The following is a 13,135-nucleotide window of genomic DNA, read 5'->3' on the forward strand; positions in this document are numbered from 1 at the left end:
AAGTCCCGAAAAGATCCCTCAAAACCTCCACCTGATGCAGCAAACGAAGATGTAGTCGCCGCTCCCATTCCACCATTTCTTCCAAGTCCTACTGCTCCAAGTGCATTACTATTTTCTTCACCTCTGTATACTGAGGAGCTTCCACCAAACAAGGTGGCAATAGGAGAACCACCCCAATTTTCTCTACTGTTTCCAAATACTCCAATATCGCCGGTCTCAGAACCAGAGTATGTAACAAAATTTAGATTATTTGGGGACATATTCAGGCCAGCATTTCCCCATGTGTTTGTTGATAATGAGTGCAAAAATGAGTCCCTGCGGCTGTTGTTTGTATTGTAACCAATAGGAGTGTTGTACCTGCCCTGATTATTGTTGAAATAGGGATTCACAGCACGACCAGAACCTATGTCGTTTCTTGAACCGGAACTGGCCCCTGCAAAGCCAGCATTCATCCCTTGCCCGGCGCCTAAACTAGTTCCATACGTGGGAGAACCTACATTTGAGAAACCTGCACGAGCACTAGCTAATGGACTGAATCTACCATCCATCCTGATTCCATAGGCTCCAAGTGAGCCAAGATTATATCCGGGGGCATGGTTGGTTAGTAAGTTGTTGGTTCTGATAAAACCATAATTGTAACCAATAACTGGGCTCCTGCTTGGCCCAGGAGACAATTCTTTTGGAACCGCTCGTTTTACCTCCACCATCTTCCCATTAAGTTCATGAAAAGTTTTGTGCAACACCTTATCCACAGCATCCTCCGAATCATATGTTATGAATCCGAAACCTCTCGGTCTTTGAGTGATGTGATCATACATCACTACTACATCTGTTATGTTACCAAAGTGATTGAAGTAATTTTTGAAGTCCGCCTCAGTAACAGAAGATGCCAATCCTCCTACAAAAATCTTTTTCGTTCGTCCAGGTCCAGGAGATCCCTGGATGCTGTTGCCATGGTTTCGAGTTATCAGGTTTTGATCATCTCTTGGAACAGCTTTCTTTGCTTCCACCTACACCGTAAAAGAAACATATGACAATGTTGCATTTATCGTTGTAAGAATAATTAAACTCAGACAACATCCATTAGCAGCTGCAGAGCAGAGGATAGGATATAGTAAATTTGAAATCAAAGGATTTTACTCAGACAGCACCACCATCAAGAATAGCTATTATCGGCAATACAAAATGCAGCATTTTGAGTGCACTGTGATCCCATAAGACATCTAATGAACTTACAGTCCGTCCATCAATCACGTGCTTCTCCTTGACTACTCTTTCGGCAACCATTGGATCGGCGAACACTACAAAACCGAAGCCACGAGCATGTCCAGTAGAATGATCCCTCATAATGATTGCCTCCACCACTTCTCCATACGCTCCAAAATATTCTGTAAGGCGATCCTCGTTGGTGTCCCAAGAAATCCCACCAATAAAGAGCTTACCTTGATCCACCTCCATCTTTTCTGTAATTTCAAATCCCGTTATCTTAAGTTTTACTGATAATCCATCAAAACAGAAGCAAATTTTTTTGAAAGACTGCAAGATAAACATTGACAGAATCAGCGAGGACTCCAAGCATCTGTGAATTGAGCGAATCGACTAAGCAATGAGATGACTAATTCAACTACCAAAACATAAGCTGATCACATAGATGACAGATTATTGCTGCATAAACAAGAACGCGATAAAATTTCCTGACCACCAATCATCAAAAGGTGAATCCAACAGATCGAAATCTGATCAGTAAGCTAGCCTAAAGACAAGAACTATACCAATCCAAGAAAATAAGGCAGGAACCCAGTAGCAGTAAGCAATCAACATAAAGTGGGAATTACTGGATTTCTTTAAACAATCGGATCCTCCATTCATCGATTCAGAATCGATTCTTTTACTGGAAAAAATAAAATCTTTTTAAGATCAAACAGACTCACAATCTGAAAAACTACAATCCGTAATGTTAGCATGAACTCAGTTTCAAGGACTCCTGTGGAAGAACAGATGAAACCAAGATCTAATAAAAGAAAACACACATATGCATAGATGAAAAATAGAGACTAAGTTCATCTCTCACTTTCTTTTCAGTCTCTCCAGAGGTCATTCCCTTATTTTCCTTTGTGTTGTTGTCATTCCACTTGTTGTGAACAAAATCAATGAAATGGAATTCTTAGCTTAGTTGAGAAAGATGTAAAATTTGTATTTATAAAATGTTTAGGGGGGAGAAAGAGAGAGAAATGGAGAGAGTTTAGGCAAATCTCTGCTGTGGTGTTAGAATATTTGGAAGTTTAGGTGGATGATGTTGAGTTAAAACATAAATCATAATAATAATAATAATAATAATAATAATAATCTCCTAAAAATAATTATAAGAATTATAATACTAAAACATAATAAAGCCCATTCAAAATTAAAATAAATAAATGTTTTCAAAAAAAAATTTAAAATAAATATGGCTTATATTTCCTTTGGTTTTCGATCTATCCTATAAAAATATTCAGCAGATATTTATTTCACTAATTATAGTAAAATTATAATAAATTATTAGTTTAAAAGTAATCAATTTTTTAAATCATAAATGCAATTGGGAAAGATTCTGTTGGTTTAAAGTGTGAGTAATTAATCAATTTATATTGTATTTTGATGTTAAATTAAACTGAGTGTTAGTGTATTAATTAGTAGGGTTAGTTTTTCGAAAAGCACGGATATAAGTAAATGGAACCAATAACATTTGTAATTTTAAGTGACATTCATCCCCTAATTGTATGTAAATTCATTAACCCTTTAACTAATAGTGACGGAAATATTTACGATTCTTGATTTTACTAAAGATAATAAAAATATTAATTCAACAGAAAAATCATGGTTTTGTTAAGTCGATATTTCCATTTTTTTTTCGATCTCATTTGGAGTTCTGAAATCATGTATTTAGATTTATAATAAATAGAAAAAAATAGAAGTTAAATCACGAGATAAAATTAGGCTTATATATTTATAACAAATGAAATGAAAAATTATTGATGTGTCAAATATTTTGTGAGACTAAATAGTTTTATTATTATTAATTAATTAAATTTTGTGTGAACACCTCAAATTTTTGGGATGTTACAAACTTGACCACAAAAAATTCTAAATCTATACCNCGTAAATTCATTAACACTTTAATTAATAGTGACGGAAATATTTACGATTCTTGATTTTACAAAAGATAATAAAAATATTAATTCAACAGAAAAATAATGGTTTTGTTAAGTTGATATTTCCATTTTTTTATTTTCGATCTCATTTGGAGTTCTGAAATCATGTATCTAAATTTATAATAAATAGAAAAAAATAGAAGTTAAATCAAGAAATAAAATTAGGCTTATATATTTATAACAAATGAAATGAAAAATTATTGATGTGTCAAATATTTTGTGAGACTAAATAGTTTTATTATTATTAATTAATTAAATTTTGTGTGAACACCTCAAATTTTTGGGATGTTACAAACTTGACCACAAAAAATTCTAAATCTATACAATAATCTTATTTATTTTTGTGGCTGCAATGCAAACTTTAATTAAGTTATTAGAATTTTTTTTAAAAAAAATCATATCAGTTCTCTTAAAATTCAAATATGACTTTAATTTGCAATTAAAAAGTTTACTTCGGAAATTCAATTTTTTTAGCAACGTTAAAAAGAAATTGTAAACATAGTTGCATGTAGAATCTGATTCATAATATAATTTTTAGTTGAATTTTTTAGTCTTATAAAATATACAATATATGTAATTTAAATATGTAAATATACTAAGCTGGGATATGAATTTTAAAATGAAATTTATAAATCAAAATAAGGATTTCTTCTTGTTTTTTTAAACTTATCCCATTAACACATTTTTAGTGCAATATTGAACAAACAACATGAAAATTCATTATATAAATATAGACAAAAACNTATTTGACCTCTCCATCTCACACTTCTATCACAATTTCCCTAGTATTCCTTTTCTTTTCTTTTCTTTTTTAAAATCTCAAAACTATTATATGGGAACATACATAAATATATTATATAAAAGATTGAAATTTATAAATTTTTTTAAAAAAAATTATCGACATTTGAATATGATAAACCTAATTTTGAAGGAATATCCATTTTAATTATTTAACTCATATGATAAACATAATAATACATGTATAACCGGTGAGGTAATTTCCAGCTAATTCACAACCAATTAGAACTTTTTTGGAATCTCCAACTTTCTCAAGTTATTTTTATTATTTTACCCCCAATAATATATAAAAACATATAATATATAAAAACTCTCAATTTAATCCAACCCATAAATATAAGCTACCAACTAATCCCTATTTTCATTTACTTAATCAATTTGTCCACGTTTTGAAACATTGAGTTGACATATATACACATATATTGTTGTTTGTAATAATTGTCCTTGAATAACGATTGAACAGTGATATTTGATATGTTGGACGTTTTAAAAGATTTAAATTGCACTATTACCACCAACTATAGCTAGCTTTTAGTAAAGCGGCAAGAACTCGGTAGTTCACTCTTTATGTACTTTTATACAATACCATTATGTGATCATATTATATATATATATATATAATAACTTTTAAGTATTTACAAATTTTATTTAAATTTGTATATGTTGAGTGTTATTTCGTTTTTATTTTTTATTTATATAATATGATTATGTAATTTATATATAATATGACCACATAATGATCTTGTATAAAAGTACATAAAAAATGACATTTGAGGTGTAGCATGAAACATGTCTATGTATGTATGTATGTATGTCCCTTTAACAAAGTACGATGAAAATGCGTGAAACGCATGGTTGATGTGGCTTTCTTGATTCTTCGTGTTCCCATGATTATATCCAATAAAAACATGGTAAAATTGAAAGTAAATTAATTCTTCACCAATCTCTAAATATTAAAATGATTAATAAACTAATTATTTTTATTTTATTATGATGTTTACAAGGAAGTACTTGATCGAGCCATTGCGAGGAGCTTCCTTTTTTATCTTTTTAATCATACTATACAAAATTCTCATCATATAATTAATTACAAATGCATAATTTCATTGTTCCTGAAACGACTTTGGATGTTTAGAATGTTAATTTCATTCTTCTAATCCAAAATCACGTATCACGTACCAGTATANAAAAATTTAATCATGTTTTGATAAAATGTTTATGCATGTAGTATCAAAAAATGTTGACGTATCACCAAAAAAAAAAAAAATCACTTATATCATCTCCAATTTCTAAAACTGCTATAATTATGATATTATTTTTATTTTAATATATATCAGAATAATTATAAAAAAAAATTAATTTTTTAAAAAAAAGCCCCATTTTTTTTTAAAAATTATAAAAAACTGTGGATTAAATTTTCCCAAAAGAAGGAGATATATTTTTATGAGGCCAACTTATTATGTTTCCCAACAAAGATATGAGGTCCACAAATATGTAGCACAGAGATAAATCTAATATCCATATTTGAAATACATACATAACTCTAAATATTGCATTAAATTAAATTAAAATAAGCGGTAAAATAAAAATGATAAACACACACACACACATTGACCATCGATCACTAGCTATATATCATCATAATTTTGGTCACCGTCGTCCTGGTCGTATCTACCAGTCCGACTGAGTTCGACGAACGGCTCAGTTTCTTGTTCTGCCGTGGCTACACATTAAACTCAAAGTGCTTAAACTTTGATGTTAATAGAATGACAACTACAAGTTGGCTAAGGCAAGTTTTTGGCTGTCGATCTTTCTAACCAGATTAAGTTATTCTTGAATATATTTTGAAAAAAAGATAACAAGAGATTCGATCAATATTAACTTGATGAAATCAATGTTTAAATAGAAAGAGCAAAAAAATAAAAAAAAACAAATGTATAAATTTTCCCAAAGTAAACAACTTCCCTCCGTTTCCATCGGATCCCCGGAAAACGAAACCTGGAATTCGTTGGAGTTGCCTGCATGGGCAAGATTCATAATGAAAAACCAACACAAGAAAACAAAGGAAGGAGATATCATGACGTAATTGTGGAATTGCCTTAGACATCCTCGTCTTGTCAAACTAACTATATAATTTTACTATATTATCTTTTGATTTATATTTTTATTTTATTTTATTTCATATCATTTTAATTTAAAAAAAAATATACCTTTTATTTTAACATTCTTTATTACTTTATGAACACACTATCACATGAGCCGCGATCAAGTTGTATTTATTAAATTCACACCCCAAAATCTCTCAGAGAGAGACCCAAGTTTACTGATGTCAACAACTGTATGTTAAAATTATTGAAAAAATTATGAGATGATCTCACATATCAATTTTGTGGACGAATATTTTATTTAGATCATTTTTATCAAAATATTATTTTTTTATTATAAATATGAGCACGGTAGACCGTTTCATAATTAAAAATTTATATAACCGTCTCACAAAAGACCTATCATCATCTAGAAACAGATTTGTGCCAGTACTTTCTTGGCCTATTACAGAAATCCATTTTTAAAGGTTTTAATTAATGTATATTTACTTAATTAGATTATGGGATAATTATATCTTATTTTTACATAACTTGCTCATTATTTAATTTCGATTATGTTACCATTCCATTTATGATTTTACTCACTGATTTACAATTTTTTCAAATTAATCATTTTTAATTAGGGTATTGACATTTCAACAATATTTCACGTCAAAGCTTCATTTTGTGACATCATGTCAACGCTCGGATGAAAAAAATACTAAAACTGACAAAAAAAAAATTGGACTAAAACCATAAATTAAATGATAAGAGCAAGTTATATGATAAAAAAATTAAAATTTTCTTGATATTCAATGTGTGGGTTTCAATCATTAAAATATCCATCCAATTGCATTATCATGTTACAAAGATGTGATGTGTAATAACTTCAAGATTTAGGACGAATTTACAAGATTTCGCGGAATGACAGAAAGGAAATGTGTAATAAGTTCAGGGGCGAATGAAAAATGATTCAGTTCATTCATGCCTGATGAAAAGAACGGTGGATGCAACTACTGTTTTCTTGCTTCATCAAAACTGTCCTCCATTACATGATCATCATCAGACGAGTCCACACAATCACCTATTCCTTTAAATGGGACCTCATCAGTCTCTGTCCTATCAAATTCATCATCGTTGCTGCTCCATTTCCTTCTCGTAATTTTGGGAACCAAACGCATAAATTCTTTTGTATTTAACGACGAATCATCATGGGTTTTCCGTTCAAATCGAACCGCACCAACCTTTCTGGCATTCCCTTCTAATATCTGCGTTGATATCATTCACGGTTGGTCACAAAAAGTTCCCATATTCCAGCTTCATGTTTTGATTCTTAGGTAACAAGAACAAGAGAAACACACCTCAAGCTTAAAAATCTGACTCTTTGGGTTTTCATCTTGTCTATCAGATTCTGATGCGTCATATTCACCATGTTCTTCTCGATTTGCTCTTTCCAGAATAACATTTATGGTCTCACCAGTCCTCGGGATGTACCCAAACGCTTCACATACAAAGCCTGACACGGTTTCATACTGGTGACCCTGAACATCCAAAAAACAAGAATGTCAGCAGCATCAGTGGACTTGGCAACTGTCAACCCGAGGGAAAATGAAAAGTACCTCCGGCATTTTAATGTTAAGGTCTTCGGATAGCTGCCCAATGGTAGTATTAGCATCCACATCATATATACCATCGGCACGCATGACAATATAACCAGTCTTTTTCTGGATTTCTTCCTGCCATGTAGTAAAATACAGGAGAAGCCGAGAAATTATGTTATTTTTCAATGCTCCTCGTATTGCTAGCATAATAAATGCAAAACATACTGCAACACTGCCAGAAAAATAGTAAAATTTCATGCCGGCATGTAAACGAAAACCACTTTTTGTTACAGAATGGAAATTGGTAGACACGATGCTGGGGTCGTCAATAAGCATTGAAATGCAATCAAATGAATGCAAACAATTCTACATCAAAGCACGTCCGAATTTCAAAAAAATGTCATTGTTGCATAACAAAATCCTCAATTCTCAACAGGGGATTAAGAATAAACATATGATTTACGGCTAGGTTCCTCCAAAATTCAAATATTATCAGGCTATTATGCAAGAGCGAACTAAAAAATCTTTTTGAGTTAACAAGTATTCAGTTTATGTCAACTCAATTATCACCTGGCAAATCTTGTAGCTTTTCAGTACAATATCGACACCGCAAACATTAATCGAAAGGCAACCAGAGAATGGAAATTTTATGCTTGGGATAGGACATGCATCTGAAATTAGTGATTGATACAATAAAACAATCGGTATCATCAAATGACCTTACTTTTGAATCATTTTCATCAAAAATTTCACCAACAATTTCTTCCACTACGTCTTCAAGGGTCACTATCTGTTGTAGAATAAGAGAAAGTAACATTACATAACAACCCAAAACTTGTTTGGTCCAGTATTGGACCACAGATATCCATATCAAGGTGGTGTAAAATATATATAAAAAGCCGAGGAATAGCCGAATAGCTTACGCCAACAGTTCCGCCATATTCGTTTAGAACTACAGCCATGTGCACCTTCCTGATTCGGAACTCTCTTAGAAGGTTCCATACGGACATTGAATCTACAACGTACAGACACACGCATCACTATCTCACACACACACTGACACATCCAAATATTAATGTCATAATCTAAAACTTGAAAATTACCAGGAACAAAGTAGGCTGGTTTATGTGCGATGTCTCGCACAACAGAATTTTCAAGAAGTTCCCCCTTCAAGATGAAAAATAAAATAATCCGAGTGCTATGAGAATATTTCGTGCATGAGAAGAAAAGATGAAAGATATAATGAAGCATTTGAAATGAGTCAACCTTCTGGACGTAATCCAGAAGATCCATTGCATATGCAATACCAACAATATTGTCAATGCGCTCCTCAAAGACAGGTACCCTACACGCATAAATGGAAGCTTCTTGAACTGAGTATGATACAACCCACAAATAGAAAAGCAAACCATACCTGGAATATTGATGATTGACCCATGAATTATGGAAATCAACCAGTGTTGCCCAGGCATCTATGGCAACAACATCAACAAGAGGTGTCATTACCTCTCTAACATGCGTTTCTTTTATTTCTAACACGTTTTCAATCATATCCTGTCAAATATCAACCCAGTATCAGGCTCTCACATTTGCAGATGGTGAGTAGGATATGATATGAGGAACAAAGTTCACCTGTTCTTCCTCCTCGATCGCTCCACTCAATTCTGCTCCACGCAACATCAGTTTTAGTTCATCTTCAGTTACATAAGGTTCACTAACACATCAAGACGTTCAAGTTAAGAGCAATGTTATGGGGTCGTCAGAAAAATGTAAGGTGCGAAGATCTAGTGGCATGGTGGAAGCAAATAGATATCAGCTCAACAAACAAGAGGATTGATAAATAGCATTTATAATGGATACACAATTAGCAAGGCTAGATGATATCTTTCTGTAATAAATAGGTGCACTTAAAGATTCAGACATCCCACATAAGAGATTTACATGCATGGCCAAAATAATAAATGACATGAGAGAGAAATACTAGTTGAAGTATACCTCACCTTCTGCCTTTCAAACCCAGAAGTTTTAACATTCCCATGGACAAATATGTAACAACTCTGCCCACAGGATATAATACAAGAGAAAGCCACGCCACTGGCCTGACCTAAAGACATCACAATCACACTGTATCAAAAATATATGAGGCATACACAACACTATACATGTCTTAATTTTCTTAAATTTAGATTTTTTAAGAAGAGTGCATCAGATAATTAAAACCACCGTCTGTAATCTGTCAAAGTCATAAATCAAATCTAAACAATAATAAGCTCGAAACTTACCACAAATCTAGCAACCTCAGTGGCATTGTGAACGGCAATACTTTTTGGAGTAATCTCAGTAAGGAGCAAAATTGCAACCTGGTGTTATTGACAGTTTCAGGTTAAGTATGCTTAAATGGAACACACAGAAGTTTCCAACTAAATGTTAACGGGGAATATTCATGGCGGGAAAGGAAACGAATATAAAAGCTCCAGTGATTATTGCTAGTCGCAAAGCAGATAATATTACATCATATAAAGCCAATTAAGATAGGGATTCTGATTAGATAACAAGGATTGGATATTTTTTTATCATCATAAAATACAGGGACAATAGCATACACCTAATTGCATTAACACGAGAAACATTAAACTACATGAGACTGGAAGAGAATAATTTAAATTTCAAGGGCATGCAACTGATCTTAAAAGAAAATGGAATCCCAGGGCCAGGATTCAACGTGGATTCTCAATTTTTTTTTAAATATCGCAGAACTCCTTCAATATGCACAAGGGTTCGTGATCGATCACATTGACATATTAGAAATTTAGGACAAATTTTATTTTTTAAAAAGGATAATAATGGCACGTCTAAAATGAGAATGATAGATTTGATCTTGAATTTTTGAGACTGGACCCAACCAAAAGCTATTTTTCTCAAGTTTTTGCACCTGTTTGGACATCAAAATGCAATTATGGGATGAAAATAAATGGAATGAATGGTGAAAATTTTGCATTAAGAGTTACAAGAGCCACAAGTCCATGTGCAACTTTCAGCTTAACTACACGAGCATACCATCTCTGAGAGACTAAAAAATCCATTATTACATAAAGATTATTGTCGATGGGGTTCTAGAGACTTGACCTTATTCCTACTGAAGTGAAAACAGAGTAAGTAACATGGTCTTAGTTCCAATCTGGACGACCAAAAACAACTATAGTCATACCGTCATAACTCCAGTAGCTGCACTGACACCAGCTTCTCCAAACATTGCAGTTGCTGCTTCGGTAACTAAAGCTGTAGCACCAATATTTACCACTCTGGGAAAATTGAATATTTAAACTAAGAAAACATGTTGAAATCCAAAAGAAGAAGAAAAATTGGCTAATTGATGATAAGAGGAGTAATACGTGGTGCCTATAAGGATAGTTGTCAGGAAGCGAGTAACATCATTCCTCAGCATTTTAAAGACGCCATTTTCTGCCTCTTTCTCCGCCAATTCCCGCACCTAACATTCATCACATAACTTTGTCAGGTTAGTAGTTTTTTGTTTTGGGAGAAAAAAAGAGAAACCAACTGAAAAATAGATTTGATTTTCTCTAAACTGAGAAATTATCCTAAAACCACAAAAGTAATTACAAAATGCAACAGATATGATAATCATGCAAACATAGTTGAGCGCTAAATATCTCCTGGCAACTACTTCAAATGATTAAACACAATTTAGTGTGTTTACCAGACCAAAACAATTCCTTACTACAATATCAAGACTTTGGACACTGCTGAACAAGTTGATCCAGAGCTTAATATTTGATGCTCACCGTGGATCAAACAATTAATTAGATAGTTTCAAATTTAACAAAGGTTCGTGCAAGCTAGACCTCTTTTAGTTTCAAGTAACACCAGAAGAGTTTCATTACAACTCAGTCCAGGATGTCGAAAGAAAGTATATCAATGCAACCCAACAACATTTCATCACTACCTTCCAAGGCCACAGAGTGGTAATGGAAGTCTCGGCCATGGAGAAAAAAGCGGAGAGCCCTAAAAGTGCCGCAAGAACCAAACCCTGCTCTTTGATAAGCGTCAGAACCTGCAAAATCGTTGGCCATGAGCTCCTCAACGCCGATAAAATCCGCTCCCAGATCCCATATCCCGTACTCTTGACCCCCTCCAACGCCAGTGACCTCCGGAAACCCAGTATCACGAGTACCCCAATCGCCACAGCAACAATCGACAGCCACTTTCTGGCCAAGACTTCCCCGATATTTTCGACAACCCCCACATCACCAATCTCACCTTTCCTACAGAAACTGGGTTTACTCATACGTGAGTACAGGGGAGCTTTTCTTAAAAAGCTGAAAACGAAAGCTCGAGAAGCACACGGCGGAGTACACAATGCACCGCAATGGACCCTTTTAGGAAGGAACTTCGGGGGTAGTTTCCAAGGGTTGCGGAGAACTCTAAACGAGGGACTACAGTAAGCGACGAAATTGGGTCGATTGAAGAGCAATGTTTCAGGCACGGCTGCGGCAGCCGCAGCCGCAGCTGCACCCATGAAATCAGTCCGTAAACTTAGGAAATGAAAATGATGCAATTCATGTGGTTGATTAAGCTGGTAGTAATTTAACGAGATTTTGGAAGCTGAAATCTTGTGTACATCAGGTTCGTTATTCGTTCAAGAGCAGAGAGCTCTCTGGATTTTCCCTTCCATCGTTCCCAGTTCGCACATAATGAAATGGCATATATACCCCTTTCCTTTTTGACGTTTAACAAAGCATTGGTTTAGATTTCAGGATCAAAATAAGTAGGAAAAAAAATCTATATTTAAATATACGAAAACACTGTACATATATATAATTAAGGACAAAGACAAATTGAGCTACAAAGTGTATTGAAATCACAAAATTATCTTAGCATTTTATTTGGAAAAACTATTTTAAAGGTGTAATTACGATAATTTTGTAATTTCAAATGTATTTTGTAACTCAAATGTATAACTTTTACGATACATATAGCATAACTCATAACTATATTATTGTTCCATGTAAAAAAAACATTGCACAATCAAATCGAAAAAAAAAGATTTTAATTTCAAAACTTAAATGTTCTTAACGTCGATAAAAGTATAAAGATGACTAGACACGTGAAAATGGGTTAGGCCTACCGATCGACACGTCCAATCATATAAAATAAATGAGTTGTGTAGATAATTTTCCCATCTACCAAAACAGAGGCCAGCTTACAAAGTCGAATTAGATACAAAATTGGTTAGTCTATCTAAATTAGGTGGCTAGTGTTTGTAATTTTTTGATACCCAAACAATCAACTGACTCACTTCATTAGTTCATTTTCACATATCTACTTATTGATATTTAGTTGTCAGTAAACTCTTTGTATCGATTTTTTTTAAGAAATGTCGGATGATATTTTGATTACATGAAACTTGAATTTTTTGAAAAAGAAAAAATAAAGTAAGATA

The 13,135-nt window shown here is 33.1% G+C and overlaps 2 protein-coding genes across 2 annotated transcripts; both read right to left on the reverse strand.

The window, feature by feature from the left end:
• Positions 1-2: 2 nt before the first annotated feature.
• Positions 3-2,268, reverse strand: LOC140983974 (heterogeneous nuclear ribonucleoprotein 1-like; the record flags this gene model as incomplete). Its single annotated transcript, XM_073451120.1, has 4 exons — positions 2,072-2,268; positions 1,773-1,891; positions 1,237-1,463; positions 3-1,010 (listed from the first exon to the last, which is right to left on the reverse strand). Coding segments are annotated over exons 2-4 (1,332 nt in total), but the record flags the coding sequence as incomplete, so codon positions are not given.
• Positions 2,269-6,873: 4,605 nt separating this feature from the next.
• On the reverse strand, positions 6,874-12,415 carry LOC140984691 (putative DUF21 domain-containing protein At3g13070, chloroplastic). Its single transcript, XM_073452237.1, has 14 exons — positions 11,639-12,415; positions 11,067-11,164; positions 10,883-10,976; positions 9,957-10,034; positions 9,675-9,778; positions 9,307-9,388; positions 9,089-9,228; positions 8,941-9,019; positions 8,778-8,841; positions 8,598-8,689; positions 8,399-8,464; positions 7,693-7,809; positions 7,435-7,614; positions 6,874-7,341 (listed from the first exon to the last, which is right to left on the reverse strand). Exons 1-14 carry the CDS (start codon positions 12,209-12,211, stop codon positions 7,087-7,089), a joined length of 2,022 nt encoding a protein of 673 aa, XP_073308338.1. The 5' UTR covers positions 12,212-12,415; the 3' UTR covers positions 6,874-7,086.
• Between the last annotated feature and the right edge of the window lie 720 nt (positions 12,416-13,135).

Source organism: Primulina huaijiensis, chromosome 9 (assembly GCF_012295235.1).
Source record: "Primulina huaijiensis isolate GDHJ02 chromosome 9, ASM1229523v2, whole genome shotgun sequence".
In the NCBI taxonomy this organism is placed as follows: domain Eukaryota; kingdom Viridiplantae; phylum Streptophyta; class Magnoliopsida; order Lamiales; family Gesneriaceae; genus Primulina; species Primulina huaijiensis.